This window comes from Eriocheir sinensis, chromosome 9, assembly GCF_024679095.1.
Source record: "Eriocheir sinensis breed Jianghai 21 chromosome 9, ASM2467909v1, whole genome shotgun sequence".
Lineage (NCBI taxonomy): Eukaryota > Metazoa > Arthropoda > Malacostraca > Decapoda > Varunidae > Eriocheir > Eriocheir sinensis.
In genome coordinates this window covers 21,557,508-21,577,539 of record NC_066517.1, presented here as the reverse complement: position 1 = coordinate 21,577,539, position 20,032 = coordinate 21,557,508, and the positions used below count along the sequence as shown (strand labels likewise).

Below are 20,032 nucleotides of genomic sequence, written 5' to 3'. Positions count from 1 at the left end.
TCACACACACACACACACACACACACACACACACACACACACAGTTAATTACACACGCCTATTAATCATCTTTAGTGCAGGAAGTAGTGTTATTAATGGTGATTGATGCTGATGGGATCGACTCTTTACACAGATAAGTCAAGCAGCGAACCATTGATGTATATAACTCGTTTAAGCTTGTGTCAACAGGTATCTAGATCAAGGACGTAAACTTGACTCGACGCTCCCCAGTATTCCTTTTAAAAGCACAGTTCGCCACCCTTTCAGAAATGATTATTTATGAACTATATAATTATATGAACTAAATAATTATGCACACCGTATCATAGTGCCCACTGACCTACCTAACACCAATGTAATGCCAAGAAGTTTAGATTAACCCAGTAGCAGCGACGGGCCAAATTTGTGGCTTTACCGTGTACCAGCGATGGGCCAAATTTCTGCCATGCATAAACTGATCACACATGCGTTGATATATATTATGAAATGGTTTGCGTGAGTGATGATTCTTTCTCATTATTTTGCTTAGAGGGGCCCTTAACCTAACCTAACCTAACCTAACTTAACCTAACCTAACCTAACCTAACAAACATGACCCCCGCAGCTACCGGGTTAAGAGCGGAATGTACAAAAGGATCACAAAAAAATAGATATAAGTACTTTTGTGATCCTTTTGTACATTCCGCTCTTTTAATTTAAACTTCTTGGCACTACACCAATGACTCCACGTATCACGAACTAAAGACAAGGGAGTCATCGCCACCTCCACCCGCTGCCCTTCACCTAGCTCCACGCACTCTCACTCACCCCCACAAGGACACACACCTTTATTGTCTCTTCAAAACGCACCCAGTCTACCAAACACCAAAACAAATGGCTTTCACTAAAAAAAAAAAAAAAAAAGCTTCTGCTGCCTCTCCTTATGCCTGTACCGTCACGTGGCCCCTCCTCTTACATTTGGCGTGCGGAGAGTGTGTATATTTGGCATGGAATTTGAGCAGCACATAAGAGTATTAAGTCTCAGTGGCAAAGTGGAATCCAGGGGCCATGTTTTGTTTGCATTTGAGGCACAGGATAGGCTATCTATTGACTCCAAAGCTTAATAAAACATAATTGGATATTTAATTGCCATATCTGTAAACAACTGTTGAATTATAAGTTTAACATGAAAGTTTTTTTTTTTTTTGGGGGGGGGGGGTATTTCGTTGGGGATATACCCCAAGGGAGGAAGGCGGTGCATGCCACGCAACCACCCAGACGGCTGGTAGAGAGATGCCCAATTCTTTCAAGGAGGAGACCCAACAACGGGGCTGAGGGTGTCGGAAAGAGCCCACCCTTCCACTCCCATGGCACCGGATAGGTCTCGAACCCATACGCTCTAGCAAGGAGCAGACTTTACCACGGGACCACGGGAGCCCCCAAACACGAAAGGATTGATTGATTGATAGTTTATTGTTGCAAGTAAAAACAACAAAGGAGAAGGGAGGAGAAAGGTTGGAAAGGGTTCGCAGCTACCTTGAAAAATAACCGAGACACTTGCAAGGCGGGGGGTTCTCTCAGTCCCAAAGTAGTTGCAAAGTGGCGTCACATGCACCTGGGATATCAACAATCCTGTGATAGTGAAGATCAATTAAGGATGGGATGTCGTTGCATTCTCTACCTCTTGATAATTTCGCAGACTTTTCCCTTTTTTCCTGCCTTCAAGAATCCTGTCCAATCTAAGCAAAGAGCAAAGATAAAGAAGAGATGAAGAATTAGGCTACCGGATCAAAGGTCCCAGATTGTCGTACTCAAAGCCTCGTATTTACCGGCTTCTGATGCCTGACTATTGCCAAGAAACATCAGTAATTAACCATTTTAACGATAGCTATATATGAAGGCAGTTATTGGGGTCGAGGAGGCAGTTTTTGGGTCGGAAATCGGCAAGCATGAGAGGCTGAGTACGACAATCTGGCATCGTTGTACCGGATGACAGATAACACCACATCGTATGAAAAGTGATTGATTGATTGATTGATTGATTGATAGTTTATTGTTGCAAGTAAAAGTGTAATAGTGGAAAATAGCAAAGCAAATAGGCAAGTAAATCAGTTAAAGAAAAGGACAGAAAACCTAAGATCAGGATGAAGTGCTTAAGTGATGTAATACTGATAAGAAAGTGATGTAATACTGAAAAGAAAAGCGTGTAGAAGTGAAAAAGGAGAAAAGAGGAACGAAAGGAGGAGGACCTAAGAAGCGATACAAAGCGTCACAGGTCAAAAGAAGAAGAAGAAGAAGAAGCCACGTGCCATTGTTTTGTTTACGTTTCGACACAGCGGGAAGGAAATGGCACGTGTGAAGCAGCGAACTTATATCCCCTGTGTGTCCATGTGTAGGGGCCGAGGTGGATGGTAGGGTGCTGCTGAGGGTAAGAAGGCGGCTTTCAGGAGTAGTACTAACGATGAATGTGTGTGATAGGAATGAGACTGGCGAAGGTCACGCGGGACACCTCTAGGAACTTATTCTCACTCATTCTCATTTTTTTCCCGATCTTTCATTCTCTCTCTCATTCTCATTCTCATTTTCTCTTCTCATTCTGTCATTCTCATTCTCTCTCTCTCTCTCTCTCTCTCTCTCTCTCTCTCTCTCTCTCTCTCTCTCTCTCTCATTCTCCCAGCATCCCTGATACCTGCTGGTCTCCATCTCTTTCATGTCAATAGTTACCCATATAATAGTCTATATTGAGCATTTTTCCTTTGACATTTATTTAACTTTATTACAACATGTTATTGCATGGATTTTTCTTATAATTTCCCCTCATTCCTTAGCAATTAAAACAGATGAGGGAGGCAATTAAAGGTGGCAAAAAAAAAAAAAAAAAAAAAAAAAAAAGGAGCCTAAAATCAGTGTTCTTTTTTTTTTTTTTTTTTTTACATCTCAGCCTATAGCACCTGTAGGCTTTCTTCAGGGGCCTAGCTGGTGGTCGGCCCAAGCCCATCATGGCGCAGGCAATTTTTTATAGTGGCGCCAGTTACAATGTTCTTCTCTTCCTCCTCAGCGAGACCAATCGGCTGGACACGGGCCTGTTGGTGGAGGTGTGGAACAAGGGCCTTATATGGGACAAGGCTCTGGGGTACCTCTGGCTGCCCCTCACCAACATCCAGTACTCCAACGAGGTGAGAAAGAGAGAGAGAGAGGGGGGAGGGGGGAGAGAGAAAGAGGGGGGGGGAAGGGTTAAGGTGAAGGCTGCATCTGAAATGAGTTGAAGGAGATGAAGGAAAAGGAGCAGTAGGAGGAGTTTTTAGAGAGAGAGAGAGAGAGAGAGAGAGAGAGAGAGAGAGAGAGAGAGAGAGAGAGAGAGAGAGAGAGAGAGAGACAGGTGGGGGGAGGGACCAAGGTGAAGGCTGTGTCTTAAAAGAGTTGAAGGAGAGGTAGGAGGAGGAGCAGTAGGAGGTGTTTTGAGAGAGAGAGAGAGAGAGAGAGAGAGAGGTGGGGGGAGGGATCAAGGTGAAGGTTGTGTCTGAAATGAGTTGAAGGAGATGAAGGAAGAGGAGCAGTAGGAGGAGTTTTGAGAAAGAGAGAGAGAGCAAGAGAGAGAGATTTACATAGATATTCAGACCACATGGACCCTCATCTAGAGTACGTTCTCTGTTCTTAAACCTCAGTGAAAATGTGATCAGGTTACATTAATTTAATATGATTTGTGTAAGTCTCAGTTTTGCGATGTATAAAGACCAATTTCTGGGAGTGCTGTTTATATGATTATTTATGGTAATGTTTTCTCTTGATTTAGGTACTTCTATGTGCTATAAATGTTTCTTTTTATATTTTTCTTTCATCAGATTCCCATCATTGTGGAGGTCAGTCTTACCATGGGTTATACGGTTAAAAGTCTATTAATCCGAATTCTACTTTTCTGAAAATCCCAATATTCAAATTTTTAAGGGCAGGAGATTATTGTTTGATATTATTCAATGCATGTGTACACAATTATTGAACTGCCTTCTGAGTCTGAAAAGTTCACTAATTTAAACAGCCGTGAATCAGATGCTATTCGGATTAAAAGACATTTACTGCATAACTGATATAAGCAAATGTTTGGCTACAGTTTAGTAGGCTTTGTAATATCATTTTAAGTCAATATAAATTACCTTTAATTTCTTAAGTAATATAACATTTTTTTTTTAGTTTTGGTAAGTCTTCTTCCTCCTTTTTTTATGTCTACTATGTATTCCTTTTTTACTGTACTTAAATACCTTTGCAGTCCTTTACCTATTGTGGCATTTATGTATTCTCAGCTATTGGCAACTTTTCTTAAGCTTATATTTTCTTTTATGTTACTTATGCACCTCCATTGCATAATGAGTTAACATGCCTAGCTACAAATCTGTGGGCCTAGGTTTGAATCCTGGCCTGGGCAGTTGAAGTGTGGCTCACCCAGCTGTTCATTCTCCCTTTTGGACTGGCTGATAAATGGGTACCCAGGGAAACCTGGGGAAGATAAACTGTGGTAACCTGGATGTCACTGTTTCCCTGTGTCATGGAGATGAGCACTGATGCCACACACAGCTGTAGTGTTTCCCCCAAACTTTACCCATATGCTTTACTTCACTTTTCCCTTTTTGTTCCCCATTATTGTTGGTCCGACAAGCTAGAGATATAACTGCTCTTATCCATTACCTTAAAAGTTAGGTGGATGATTTTCCTACCATATAATATTTCTTAAATCCAGATATTTTAAAGTATGTAGATATGAGTGGCAGTTTTGATAAATAGATGAAGATTTAGAATAATGTACTATAATACAGAATGGAGAGTGATGCAAAAATACGTTTATAAGCATATAAAAACGTAACATCAAAAGAAGCATTATTGTCTGCTTTTTTTTAACACATTTTAATATGAAATCAGATTTATTCATGTTATCTTTCTGTGTTGACCAAATACATTGTTGCTGAAGCTCATTAAGCTGGGTAGGTAGAGTGGTGGCATTGGGGTCTTGTTGATGAGAGGATGTGTGTGCTGCAGGAGGGGGAGGGCTGCTGGTACAACCTCGACGCTGAACGTGTGGTGGAGAACGGGGAGGTGAAGGGCACTGCCAACCCCACCGGAGACTCCCTCTTGCTCGACTGTCGCTTTGAGCTGCCATGGGGTATGTATTTCTTTCCTTTCCTTCCTGTGTTAAGTTATTGTTTGCTGTTACACATGTTCATGAGTTCACAGACTTAGCTTGACACGTTCACAACTATAGTGAAAGAAAGCTGAAAGTTTTCCGAGTTATGGGCAAAAGTCTTATTACTGAAAGGTCACAGCAACAGCAGCATTATAATAAAACAAAAGACTAAGGGCTGTATTACTCTTCTTGTTCTTTTTATTATAAATGAGATCTATGAAAGGGCATCAAGGGAAAATAGAAAAAAAAATTATATAGACCCAAGCGGAGTCTCCTCAGTGAGCAGACATGGATATGAAAAATGAAGGTAGTGTCATTGAGGTAGGGACAAGAATAAAAAAAAAAGGAGGGGGCGAGGGAAAGCAGTGTAAAAAGTCATTCCTATGCTAAAAATTGATCACCCTAAGTGGTAACAGCATGTTCAGTAAAGGACTAAATTTAAGCCCCAGAAAAACGTAAAAAGAAATTCAACTTTTACATGAGTATATACAGTAATAGATTCAGTACTTGAACATGGCAGAACCTTGCACGCAGTGTGTGTGAACCCTTGCAGAGGTCCATGGCTGCAACTATTCTCTGGTAATTAGATTAACATGCTAATGTTTGTCATGTACTATTGTGGACTTTGCCCATAACCAGAAAGCTATCTATTTTCTTTCCTGATGAAATGTCTGGTGGGTTTTATGAGAATTACTGGAACTGAATTTCATTTTTTTTTTCTGTTTGGCTGCCAAGATATTTTTTTACAGTAAGGGAAAAAAAGTTCAGAATGCTGTTTCTGTTTTCTGTTCAACAACAACAACAAAAAAAAAGATTGATGTCATCTTATGGCTCACAATAATAATAATAATAATAATAATAATAATAATAATAATGATAATAATAATAATGATAACAATAATAATAATAATAATAATAATAATAATAATAGTAAAGAGAATCATAACAATAATAATTCTCAAAACTCTTCAGACACATTGCTGACAGCCAGGCATTAGATATTTATTGTCCCACATCTTGCAATTTCCTTTGTATCAGATAATGTCCTGATTACATAATTTTTTGGGTAATTTTTTAGGGTACTTTTTCACATGATCATGGCAAAAAGTTTTCCTAGGATGCCATTATTACCATTGGTATATTATGTGTACTTTCATTCACTAATTTGAAACACACACACACACACACACACACACACACACACACACACACACACACACACACACAGACACACAGACACACACACACACACACACACACACACACACACAAACACACTCACACTGCCAAGTTGTAGAAATGCATCCTGTGTGTGTGTGTGTGTGTGTGTGTGTGTGTGTGTGTGTGTTGCACTTGGCAGCAAAGCTATCTGCTCCCATCGGTCTGATTAGTTCATGAAAATGATGAGTGAATCTTTGCTTAGTATTGGCATTTATGAGGATCCATCAGAGTAAGGTTGTAATGCGATAGGTCACTCATCTGCAGCAGAAGTATCTTACTAACACAGTGTGGGCTGGATCATGGATGTGGATCATGATGCGTTGTTGCTGCCAAGTGCAAGTGTTCTCTGCAGCCTGTGATGGGGGAAGTGGCACATGGTTAGAAGAATGTGTTTACTTACAGTACTGAGGCACATGGTTAGAAGAATGTGTTTACTTACAGTACTGAGGCACACGGTTAGAAGAATGTGTTTACTTACAGTACTGAGGCACATGGTTAGAAGAATGTGTTTACTTACAGTACTGAGGCACACGGTTAGAAGAATGTGTTTACAGTACTGAGACACAGTTAGAAGAATGTGTTTACTTACAGTACTGAGGCACATGGTTAGAAGAATGTGTTTACTTACAGTACTGAGGAAGAATGTGTTTACTTACAGTACTGAGGCACATGGTTAGAAGAATGTGTTTACTTACCTACTGAGACACGGTTAGAAGAATGTGTTTACTTACAGTACTGAGACACACGGTTAGAAGAATGTGTTTACTTACAGTACTGAGACACACGGTTAGAAGAATGTGTTTACTTACAGTACTGAGGCACATGGTTAGAAGAATGTGTTTACTTACCGTACTGAGGCACATGGTTAGAAGAATGTGTTTACTTACAGTACTGAGACACACGGTTAGAAGAATGTGTTTACTTACAGTACTGAGACACACGGTTAGAAGAATGTGTTTACTTACAGTACTGAGACACACGGTTAGAAGAATGTGTTTACTTACAGTACTGAGGCACATGGTTAGAAGAATGTGATTACTTACAGTACTGATTTCTAGAGGAATAGACGTATTAGTTGCATTAAAATATTTTCACTGACTACACTTGTTGCCAAAAGAATGTATTTACTTTGAAAGGAATTTTTACTTGCATAATTGGCTGCCTTATCACTGTCAGATTTTTTAGAGAAAACTAATGAGTCTTACTTGCCTGCTGACAATGAAGTTACAAAAGGTTTTGATAAATGAATTTTACATTCTTTTTTCTTTCCACTTGTGGGACACTTTCACTCTAGTAATTAATGTGTTCCTCTTTTAGCTGTGTGCCCTCTCCTTCCTTACTGAAGGACAAAAAATGATCACTGCAGCCATAATTTACTTCATGTTCCCTCCTGTGATGAATGCTTTGATTAATGGAGTAATTCTCAGTTTTACTTAAAAAAAAACTTTTCCCATTACAGAAATAATGTAATCAAAGCTGATGACTCAGATAATTTCCACTTTACTTTTTCCCTGCCATTACGGGTAATTCTTCTGTAGCATTTCCTAATTTGACAGGAACAATTAAGTGATTGATAACGTGTGTGAAAGTTATGAAAATAGTGTGTAGGCAATGCTTCATTACATTACACAGCTGAAAATATTGAACAATTTTTTAAATGTGCAACACAGAGACAACTTTTTTTACACATATATAGATTTCAGAATGTATTGCATTTGGATATGATATTCATATGTAGACACATTTATTTTTTTATTTTGGTCAACACATGGTAAGTGGTGTGAGTAGCCTTCTTGCTGGCCCAGGCCCTGAGGTCCTGGGGCCAGACAGCAAACACTGTCCCTTTGTTAGCAGTCTGCATGGAGACCACTGGAATTTTGTGAAGTAAGAAGGGTAATATTTTTGGCCTGTACTCAGGAACACTCAGTACACACAATTCCAGACCAATCTTAGAAACTTGCCCATGCTTTCCCTGTTCCTCTTTCTTCTCCTTGTGCCTCTTTATTTATCATATATGTTATAGTTTGAAGGGTTTGTTTTTTGTTTTGGTACACAAATCTCTGTTAGAGCCCACCATGGGAGCATCCCCTGGCCTGGCCATCCTGTGAAGACCTTCTCAGGCCGGCAAGGAGGCTCCAGGCCGCTCCCATTCTGGTGGTGACAAAGTGTGTAGCCAGGCAGTGTGACAGCATGCACAAGGGCAGACATGGTGGCCTTTCTTACATTATGTGCCACACACCATAGAGTTGTGTAATCCTTTGTGCATGTCTGCACCACAGACACATTAGAGAACAATAACGAAGGGTTTTTAGGTCATGTTTTTGTATGCAGAACAGATGATTCTGAACTGATTGTCACTTTATTTACATGCAGGAATATGTTATATTGTCAAAGGAATCAAAGTGTCTTGTGACAACAGTCATAATGTTGCATGTCAAGAATCTAAACGCTTTGTTTCCTTACCAGGCAAAAAGGCCAAAGAAAGAGCAAGGAAGAAAGGTACAGTACTTCTTTTTTATGAAACATAAGATGAAGGCTTTTGTTTGTGATCTGCATCAACACTTTCTCTCTAGATGTTCTCTCTATATACATAGTTGTAATGCCAGTCATGTTATGACTAAATAAGAGCATCAACATACAAAATAATGTGAGGTCCTTTGCCATCTACCCTGTACTTCAACAAGTATAGATGCTCAGGTGCTGAGAGCCGGAGCTCAGGCCGGTGATATTTTGTATGTTGCGCTGCACTGTTTTGCCGAATGAGGCACACACAGAACTTGTGCTGGGGGACCAGGCACTGCCGAGCCTCACCTGCACACATGGTGCTCACCAGACACCTCCACAGATGAGATATGAAGCAACACTTTTCCTTCATGATGCTGTAGGGGATGTAGAGCCCCACTTATTGCAGATGGTACACCAGATGAAAGGAAAAGGGTTGTGGGTATATTATTTCACATACACACACACACACACACGCACACACGCAAGGTGAGCTCATGAGGTCCTGGTCGTCCTGCCTTGGTCATGTAGTTCTAACTTGCATTCGCCTTTTTGAGTGTCATTGGCTGGTGCACAGAGGCTGCCAAGATTGTTCCATGACCTAGAGATTAGTGGTCCTTGGCCTGAGCACTAAGATAGGGTGTTGCCTTGCGAGTAGTTTGTAAAATTTATAGTTTTCCTTGGCTGTTACTTGCATTAGAGTTGATTATATATATAGGCAGTAAAAAAGAGTTATTTACTATCAACAAAAAAAGGTGAATGTACAGTTTGCTCCCTCTCTTTAGTAAAGGAGAAAAATACACCACATTACTTTTTTTTGAGAGCTGTGGCCGGCGATGACAGCATTAATAGTGCATCCGCTGCTCCTCCCGGACCTCCTGCCTTGAGTGGAAAGTGGCCTTGTGTGCACTTAGCCTCTGTAATACTGTGACGAAGCACCACAACTGGGCTGTAGAAAACTGACCCCCACGACCACCCACTAGACTAGATCTCACGCCTGTCCGACTCTGCGAGGCTCCATTTTACCCTCAGGGAGTGAAATTCTTAAGCACTGCAAGGATTATTTGAGTCATTTTTTGTCTCATGTTGGGTAGAAACTCACAATTAGTAGATGACACTAGAGGAACGAATCCCTTCCCTCACTCACGACCCTCACTCACCTGGACCTCCACCTCCTTTTTTTATTCACTTTCATGTTCGTTTTGATACTGCCTTGTGTATCCTCTGACTCACTTCTCCCTTCACTTCACTACGTGTTCTCTGATTCCTCTCTGACTCCCCATCACACTACTACATGTTGACATTTCCTCTGAGCTTCGTTGCATCAGTAGGTCACGTCTGCTTCTGTGATATCTTGGAAACAAAAGATGTTTATCTCGTGCACCTCAAGTCAGTTCACTCACAGGAGAGTCACCAAGGCTTGTGGTCTTTGGAAACACCATCAGTGGAGCGCTGAATTGCACAGATGGCCTCTTTTCTTCCCAAGGTGGTGCATGACCTGCTTGTTTTAGTGCATATGACCTCCTCTGTCCACCCAGGCACTGCATCTTGGTGTGTGGACATGAATGTTAGCCAGTCGTAGGGCATTTTTACCAGGCTTTGCTTTTCCCTTGGCATTTGAACCTTTGGCAAGCATTCTGTATGGCATGATTGCATTCCTCACTCTCAGCACTGTTTCTGCAGCTATGAATTATTTGATTAACCTTAGAACTAAAATAATTATTTGGCATTGAATTATATAGTTTGAGCATTAACCCTCAGTCAGTTACATGCAATGCATTTTGCAATGGTTCAACATATACCTGTAGCCATGGCACTGAGAGCTGAGAGGCTGCAGTGGCATCCTTGCCTACAGTGGCATCCTTGCCTGCAGTAGCTAGTGTTGGAGGGGTGCCTCCCAAGGCCAGAGGAACACCTTGCCACACTGTCCTGGTGCCTGGCACAGCCTCCCACAGGGTGATGCTCCTGAAACAGTTTGCACTCCACTAATGATGCTTAAGTGGCTCCTTGCCAGTGTTCATGCTGGCAGTCATGCAGTAAGGAGTGTATAGTCAGTACATGATAACTGTTGAGTGACTTTGGCTTGCAGTAATGGGGCGCGAGGGAGCAAGTCTGCATCGTAACACTGGGTTATGTTTGCATGTGCTTACAATTCTTTGATGACTAAGTTTTGTTGTACTTAGATGGTTAAGCTGGTTTGTAGAGAAGAACAGTTGAACATTACTCACAGTTACCTCCAGGCCAGGTTTACATATATGATATACATGTATCATATGAGAACAGAGTATAAACATGCTTGGTCTGAAACATTTATATCCTTTGTACATATTAAGCTGATGGCTAGTGTTGATTGAGCAACATCTTTGTCCTAAAAAGTTGTACACAAGTTTTGTCATGCATATCCTACTTTTGAACCCATTTATACAACATACATTCATGCTGACACGCATACTTGAGAATGCCTCAGTGAGACAGATAGATACATATCAGTAGTGTAGGTAACTGTTGTAAAATACTTGGATGTTGTAATTATATTTTACATTTGATATGCATTTTCCACAGAGTATTTGTTGTACTTAAATCTTAGAGGAACATTAGATATGTCATGTGTCAGATGGATTGTAGAGAGCTGCAGTTAAGTTTTCTTGGCTTTGTATTTTGTGTTGAGCGGAGTGTCATCATTAGTGCAAGCGAGGTGTTGTTCGTGGGTGCTAGTTATCGAGGAGCCTTGAGGCGACGAGCTCGAGGCCGTGGCCGTGCGTTGTGGCCGGTAGTGTGCAGCAGGGTTGCAAAGGTTGCTATTTACCTGCCCAATTGAGGTATTTCTCAAAAGGCTCATAAAGTGTTTGGAGCTTGGCAGGTTGCTGGTATCAAATAACTGACACACTTTTCTTTGATTCTGCAGATGATGTACTTTAAGGTATTCAATATTTGTTTTGTGTTTGGCATATTTGGGGCTAACTTTGGTGAGTCATGATATGCTTCCAATTATTTCTGGCTGAGGTAATGGACAGTAATAGTTGGAAGCATATTATCGACTGTCTAACCATATACGAGATTACGAGAAAATCTGACGTTAAACAGACGATGATCTGATTTATTGTGAAAGTGCATTTCACTCCAACACTAACCTGGCAACCCTGGTGTGTGCACATAAGGCTTGCAGGACAGTCTAGATGAAGCAAGCACGCCTCCACTCAGCGCAAGTTGGTCAACCGCATCCATGTTCAGCTTGAGACAATAGCAGAAGCATTACCATAGATATCACTGGCTTGGTGAATGAGACCTACCATAGTGTGACATGTTATTGAAGATGTTAAATAAAAAAAGCTTGATGTCCATAATTAAACTAACACTGCCAACGGTTGTACATACATGTGCAAATGTTCTGTAGTGTGCCAGTGTAAATTTCTATCTTAACATCTTCAGTATTAGAGGAAGCCATCCACATGTATAGATTTCTTTGACTCTTCTCTACACCCTTTGTAAAGCTCCTGGTAATTCCTCCTCATGTGAACTGGGAAACTTACCTGTAGGCTAGTCCACCTGCTTCCCCTGTCCTGCTCTCTCTCCCTGCTCCCTGCCTCCCTGCACCTCCATGCTCACCATCCACCAGACAAACACTGCCCCCTGCTGCTTCAGGTGCAGGGCGCTGGGTGTGCCTTGCAGCACAAAGATGATATGTTTCTTTTCAGTGCAGTTGAAGCCTATTAATTTGAAATCCATTGGTCAGAAAATCCAGTAATCCAAATTCATCCAAATTAATTTGATTTTGATTTTTCATCGAAGGATATTATCATAATTTTCATAGTATAATATTTTTTTATATACAGGAATAGCTGCAAACAAAATATTTCATAAATTATACCAAAAACATATTGCTTTTAAAATACTACTTATGTATCATTCATTTCATACAAATTCAACACTGCTTTGTCAAGAAACCAAAAGCTTCTGTAATTGTCAATGAACATTAAAAATATAGTGAGTGTTTCCGTGCCTAGTTCACCTGAAGACCAGCTGGCGGGCAGCAACCTTCAGCACAATGGCTGCGACCCACACACACTGACCTTGACCTGCACCCCCCCCCCCCAGAGCACTCATTTCTGACAGCCAGTACACAAAGAGCACAGGAAGGCCTATTGTTCTCACATCCACCTTTGGCATTGCTTGTGTTGCCTCGTGCAGGATGAAGCTGAAAAGTAGTGTGTTCCAAACCTAGACATTAAAATAACCCTCACATGGTAAATTCCAAGGACTTAACTTTTACCTGAGGTGATACAAATACTGTGGCAAAGCTTGTGTCATCTCTTGTGCAAGTTTAAGCTGAAAACCTCTACTCAGAATGCCTCACAAACTCAGAAGATAATGTAAACCTTCTTCAGTGGGATATTTGAGTTCAACTTGTAAAGAAGGTGATGGAAATGGTGTCCCTTGTGTTACCTCTGTTGTAGAAGCTGAAAATTCCTTCTGAGCTGAGGATGATGAGTTCCCCCGTCCAACAGAGTGTGATTGTAGCCACCCAAACCAAACTATAGTCTCCATAAGGGTCAATTTTCTGCTTGACGTCCAATACAAAAGACATTTCTTGTGTGGTATCGTCAAATTTCATACCCTCCCTATCAACACCAAACTCTATAGAAAGATTTTTTGTTAGTATTTTATGTTTGGTTTGGGAGCTTACAAACTTGCTATGCCGGACAATGGAACTTACCCTCACAAGCTTGGAAATTGAAATAAACGTTCTCGGGCAATATTCTGAAGCTTCACCTTGCACAGCGGGCGACACAAACGGCGCAGGCATATTGTGCAATGTGACCGGGGGGACGCCACCACCTAGCGTACAGTGCAATGGTTTGAGTACTTGGTATATCACGGACTTGTTGGCTGAAATGGAGCCTCTGTTGCCATTATTGCTTTGCTTAGATTTAGAGTATGAGTTGTGAGTCCTTGTGTGTGTGTGTGTGTGTGTGTTGCACCGACCACGTCACTCCCCTTCTCCCTCTGTAGGCTGGTGCATCTATAATAGCCCTGTTTTTATTCTTGTTTATTTATATTTTTTTTACTTGTCTAATTTTATCTCTGTTTAATTTTCAAGTTATTTCTTCCTCTCTCATTCCCTCTCTCCCTCTCTTCTTTTTCATGTTATTTCACCCTCTCTCTTCTTTTTCATGTTATTTCTTCCTCTCTCATTCCCTCTCCCTCTCTCTTCTTTTTCATGTTATTTCTTCCTCTCTCATTCCCTCTCCCTCTCTCTTCTTTTTCATGTTATTTCTTCCTCTCTCATTCCCTCTCTCTCTCTCCTTCGTTTCTTCTCTATAAATGGGAAACATGAACATATACTTAACTAATCTTCTTCCCAAAACTTTCCCTTACCATTCAAGCTGTCAAAGTCTGGTTCTCCTTAAGATACAATAACACTTAAAAGCCCAAATTTCTTACCATAACTGTCATTAAATATAAGGAAAATTGTCCCCCACCTATTTCAAAAGTCGTAATTTCAACCATTTCTCCAATAGATTCCTTAACGTATGAAACCCCTAATGGTAACGCAACACCTCTTCCCTTCCTTGGAATTTGTATACAAGTAAAGATTAACATAACTGAACCCTTTCCCTCGTCCCTCTCTAAGGTAAGTTAAAAGCCCTCCCTCTTTCCCTCCCTCCCTCCCTTGATTTCCCGTACCTTCCCCCAAAGAATTAACCCTTTGTTTTGGGTAAGTTGTTAGTTCCTGTTTTGTGTCCTGATCCCGTACTCTGTCTTTTCCTCGCTATTCTGACATCACTATTGTTTCTCTGTATGTCATGTTGTTGTCAGTCTTTTCCTTCTTTCTTGCTGTTTCAATCCTGTTATGTGTCCTGAATCTGCACTCTTCTGTCTTTTCCTTGCTATTCTGACATCACTCTGTTGTTCCTCTGTATGTCCCGTTGTTATCAGGCTCTTCCTTCTCTCTTTCTTGCTGTCTCATTCCTTTTGCTTCTGTAAGTCTGTCTCACTCCATTTGGTTCTGTTTTCTCAATGTCTTCTTTATTAATTTCTGGTTCCACTGTTTTTGTATCCGTGTATTTGTCTCAGGTTTCTTTTATGTATGTCTGTCATCTGTTTCTCTCAGTTTCTTATCTGTTTGTCTCTTTGTCTGTCTGAATTTCTTTGCTTTTCTCTTGGTTTCTGTTTCCTGTCCCATCTCTCTCTCTCGCTCACCTTAGTTTTTGTTGATTTCATCTCCACAACAGTGTCTATATCTTCTGCTTCTCTCTCTGTCATTCTCAGTTTCTTTTCTTCTCTGTTTCTTCGTCTGTCTGAATTTCCTTCCTTTTCTCTTGGTTTCTGTTTCCCTCCCATTCTCTTTTATTTTCGGTTGATTTGATTTCCACGGCATCACACTGGATATGAAGCTTCTCCCTCTACGCACTTGTATACTCCTACACACACGTATTGCCTCCCACTTCTCTACTGCATAGTTGTCTTGCGCTGAGGGCCCACCAGAGAGCTGTGTGCACCTAGGTCTTAGCAAGTGATAATGTCTATGTTCAAGAAATGCTCCATGTCTGAGAAAGTTATGCTAAGTGGCAAGTCGATTTCTCAATGCTTTCCCTCTTCTTGTATGCTGTATATATTTGTGTAGAGAGGGGATACTTCTACTACTACTACTACTGCTACTGCTACTGCTACTGGTACTGCTAGGAGGTTGAATATAGTCCCCAGTCAAGCTTTGTCTGTCTTTTGGGTATTTACTCTTGCACACGTATATACAGTAGCTACTTCACATCCTTATTGGTGATGCTGCTCTTTCACTGATCTTCCCTCAATCTTCCTCCTTAAGTAAGTACGGTATGTTTCCACTCTCGTCTTGGTCCTATTCCTCTCTTGGATAGTAGTCTAGTGTCTCCTTTAACTTAAGCACATGACCTTAACCAACTCACTCTCAAGCAAGCTCATGACCTTCAACTTGTGTGTCTTGCAGATGAGCCTTCAGTGTGCCCTCCTTTGTCATGTCTTGAGCCCCTCTTTAGTCTTCCCCTTGACACACTCTCCCTTCACACTACTCTGTCTTGCATCTCTCTACCCCCACTACTTTGTTTTGTACATTTTTAATCTCCTCAAGTATACTTATAAGCACCAGTATCATTATTAGACTCCCTATCTGACTATATGTAGGATTTCTAGCATCTTGGAGGTAGAGGTTAGGTAGGAATGGCCTAGTGACCCTAGTCTATGCATATTGGGTTATGTGATAGATCAGAGGGTTAAATAATTGCTTGATATATTGAGGGTAAGAAATTATAATATAGCTCAGTTTTCATTCAGCTACTGTGGATAGGTAATTGTTTAGTGAGACCAGAGCTTAACCCGGTAGCAGCGACGGGCCAAATTTGTGGCTTTACCGTGTACCAGTGACGGGCCAAATTTGTGGCTTTACCGTGTACCAGCGACGGGCCAAATTTGTGGCTTTACTGTGTACCAGCGACGGGCCAAATTTTTGCCATGATATAAACCCCCCAAAATAGATGATGCATAAACTGATCACAAATGCGTTGATATATATTATGAAATGGTTTGCGTGAGTGATGATTTTTTCTCATTTTCTCGCTTAGAGGGGCCTTTAAGAAACATGATCCCTGCAGCTACCGGGTTAAGACAGAGGGCCTAGTCAGTGCAGGGGTTAAGAAAGATACAGCTGTAGGTTGTAGGTGCAGTTTTATACTGTAGGATATCGGGAATGTGACTGGCAGGTATCAAGTTTTGGGGACACTCAGATATTTCAGTGACATTTTTTTTAACTCCTCACAGACTGTTCTCAGGGACTTAATAGTTAACAGGAAAGCTCTCGGAAAATTAGCGACATTAATTTTCATGAGTTAACTGTCCACAAACTAGCATCAGGCAATAGGGCATGTTACAAATGATTCAGGAAGTACAGGTAACGAATGCCAGGTGTTAGTGCAGGTTTTAGTGTTATTGCAGGAAAGTTCTTGGGGAATTGGCGACATTGGTTTCCACGAGCTAACTGTCCACAAACTAGCATCAGACAATAGGGCATCTTACAAATGATTCAGGAAATACAGTTAACAAAAGCCAGGTGTTAGTGCAGAGGGAAAGAGAGGTGGTAAAAATGGGCTGTAGAATGACATAGAGAAAGCTTAGGTGGGACAGGAAATACACATGGTTACTGGTAGAGAATAACTGACAGACTAAGAGAGAGGCAGGTAGGTAAGAAGAATGTCAGGCAGAAAGCTTATCGTCACCGTCGTAAAATAATTGCCTAAGTCATTTTTCAGTGATTTCCAGGTTTTTGTCTGCATCAAATTTCCATCATGTGGCGCCCATTTTTGTATAGTTGCCTTCGTCATTCAGGGTTTGAGTGTTCTGGAATTTGCCTTTTCATTTCTTCCTAACACTTAACCCGATAGCAGCGACGGGCCAAATTTGTGGCTTTACCGTGTACCAGCGACGGGCCAAATTTGTGGCTTTACCGTGTACCAGCGACGGGCCAAATTTGTGCCATGATATAAACCCCCCAAACTAGATGATACATAATCTGATCACAAATGCGTTGATATATATTATGAAATGGTTTGTGTGAGTGATGATTTTTTCTCATTTTTCTCACTTAGAGGGACCATTAAGAAACATGATCCCTGCTGCTACCGGGTTAAGGCAAATGATATAATGACAGTTCTTTTCTGATTTCCTGAAAAGTAGAAAATAATGACTTAGGCGGTTTGTTTACGAAGGTGACGACATTACACGTGTTTGAGGAGACAGACAGACAGACAGATAGGGTAGTAAAGTGACAGGTAGAGAGATTGAAACAGCCAGGTGACAGATGTTGGAGGAGACTTCTTGAGACGGGTGGGGCTGTAGACTGACAGGCAGAGCGTGGGTGGGCCGGGTGACAGGTGCCCGGGCTGACTGTGTGGGTGTTGTCTCTCCCTCAGCTCTGGATCCAGTGCTTCCCAACGGCCAGTGTGCCTCGGGGGAGCCTGGGGTTGGAGGCTCCCATGACGCCCCTCCCTCCTCCCTCTCTTCACCTTCCTCCTCGACTGCCCGCCCAAGTCTCTCCACTGTTAAGCTCCTCAATACTGTCACGTTTGAGACTATCGATTCTACCACTGATTACGATGACGATGAGTGCGTAGACTCCTTGGCGGCTGGTGAGAGGCCCGACCTCCTCACCGCCGCCGCCTCAGAGACCGTGGACTCTGGCATTGGCAATGATGAATTAGGTGCTGAAACTAGCATTTCTAGATTTCTTAGTAGAAGTGACGAGGCCAAAGGTGAACAGAGTGATGCCGCGAGTGGGACGGGCGAGGGTGGATCATCGCCATTTAGGTTTAGCTTTCAAATGCCACTGTCGCAGAAGAATAGGGAACTGTCCTCCCCCCCGGCCAGTGACAGCAAGACTTTCAACTGGGACCCAGAAACCGGTGTCTCCTCCTATGCAAACGCCCAGTCTTCTAGCCCAAAGGTTACTCTGGTGACCACCAAATTCGCATCATTGTCAGTGTCTTCGCCGGATAGGGAACAACTCCCCCCCTGTAAAGCTTTCCCCGAAATCTCCAGCCCAAGTGCCGTGCCCTCCTCAGGGATCTTCAACATCAGGCTCCTGAAAGAGAACCTTCTGAGGGAGAGTGAGGGACTCGACCCCCTGCAGCCGTCGCCTAACTTGGAGGACTCCTCCTCGACCAGCAGCTACCTGACGCTGTCTGGCTCCAGTGGCTTCTTCTCCAAGTCCAACGCCACAGACGAGGTTCCGTCCTCCAAGACCTCGCCCACAACAGAAACCGAATACCCGAATGAGGTCAACGGCGAAGTGCCTTCCAGCACGTTCAGTTTCCTGAAGTCTCCCGCACGGACCGAACCCGAAGCTCCCACGACGGAGGAAGCCGCGAGCACAGAGTCCTTCAAGCCCACCAGATTCTCCTTCCTCACCCGAGATTACCTTCCGCCTCTGGACAGTTCAAGCGAGGAGGAGCGAGCCCCGGGGTGGATCTCCTCCTCTTCAGAGCAACCCATCTCGTCGCCTGTGTCAGGATTCACCTTCTCGTTCTCGAGGACCAGCGAAGCCTCGGCCACCACGCTCACCAGTGCCACGGCCACCCCGCTCCTCGCCACCACCACCACCACCACCACCTCCACCACCTCCCCGCCTCAAGAAAAGTCCAGATTTTTCACCTTCCTCAACCTGAGACACTCGCCGGGGTCTGAGTCGCCTCCCTCCGTGGCCAGCGGGGAGAGTGAGCAGCTCTCCACCCCTGGAAGTGTCCCAAAGCTCAATTTCCATGGAACTCCCAAAGTCTGTGATGATGAGGATGGTGAGACAGTTAAGGATGAAAAGACTGACAAACTCCTATCGGAAAAGATCAAAACTGGGTCGCCAGAAAGCAAACAGTCAGGAGAAGAAAAGAAAGGTAACCTATTTGTACTAAGTAGGACTCAGCCTTGCTCGAGTGTTGCCTTTGCCCTCAGAGTAAAGTCGTAGCCGCTCCCCGCGACACTCTAGCAAGGTATGGTAGACACCTGTGTGTGGTAGGATGGATCTGTGATGCTGATTAAATGATATTGTACCTTTGGAACCTGTAGTGCAAGGGTGAGTTCATCATGCACCAGAATGAGTCTCTTTTATAGTCATGCACATCCTTGGAGCACTGGATGACAGAGAATTTTGTGGCCATGCAAGCTGGCCAGCATACAAGTAATTTATTTTTCCCTAGGCTAGTGAAGGAAGACTGTAATCTCCGTAGGTGGAAGGAAACTGCTCTTTTATTTTATTTTTTTTGTGCATACTGATTCACGTTGGAGTCATCGTGCCATCATGTTTTTCCATGTACCAGCACACCCTTTGTGTTCCCCGCCACACGTTGTTCTGTTTGGCCACTGCGTTGTTTCTTCCTTTTATATTTTCTCCTTGTTCCACCTCGTCCCCCCAGCACTCACACCCCAGTAGCGTTGTTGTCATGATGCAGCCAACCCTCCCATAGGAGTAAGACGGCTCGACCCTTCCTGATGGGTTTCCTTACAGACCTGGAGGAGACCGAGGCCCAGGAACTGCAGAGGAAACTGGAGATCCTGAACCACATTATGGACCAGGAGACAAGAGGGGCCCCTGGCAACACCAGAAACCCCCAACTCAATCTTATGTGTGAGTGTGTGTTG

The 20,032-nt window shown here is 42.6% G+C and overlaps 1 protein-coding gene across 1 annotated transcript in view; it reads left to right on the top strand.

The window, feature by feature from the left end:
* The window catches only part of LOC126996136 (uncharacterized), an 88,653-nt gene that overhangs the window by 26,221 nt on the left and 42,400 nt on the right, over window positions 1-20,032 (top strand). The window contains exons 3-7 of the mRNA XM_050856347.1: window positions 3,038-3,155; window positions 5,008-5,131; window positions 8,840-8,872; window positions 17,815-19,287; window positions 19,899-20,018. Of these exons, the coding sequence (XP_050712304.1) occupies window positions 18,222-19,287; window positions 19,899-20,018 (1,186 nt within the window). The 5' untranslated portion in view covers window positions 3,038-3,155; window positions 5,008-5,131; window positions 8,840-8,872; window positions 17,815-18,221. The remainder of the gene's footprint in view (window positions 1-3,037; window positions 3,156-5,007; window positions 5,132-8,839; window positions 8,873-17,814; window positions 19,288-19,898; window positions 20,019-20,032) is intronic.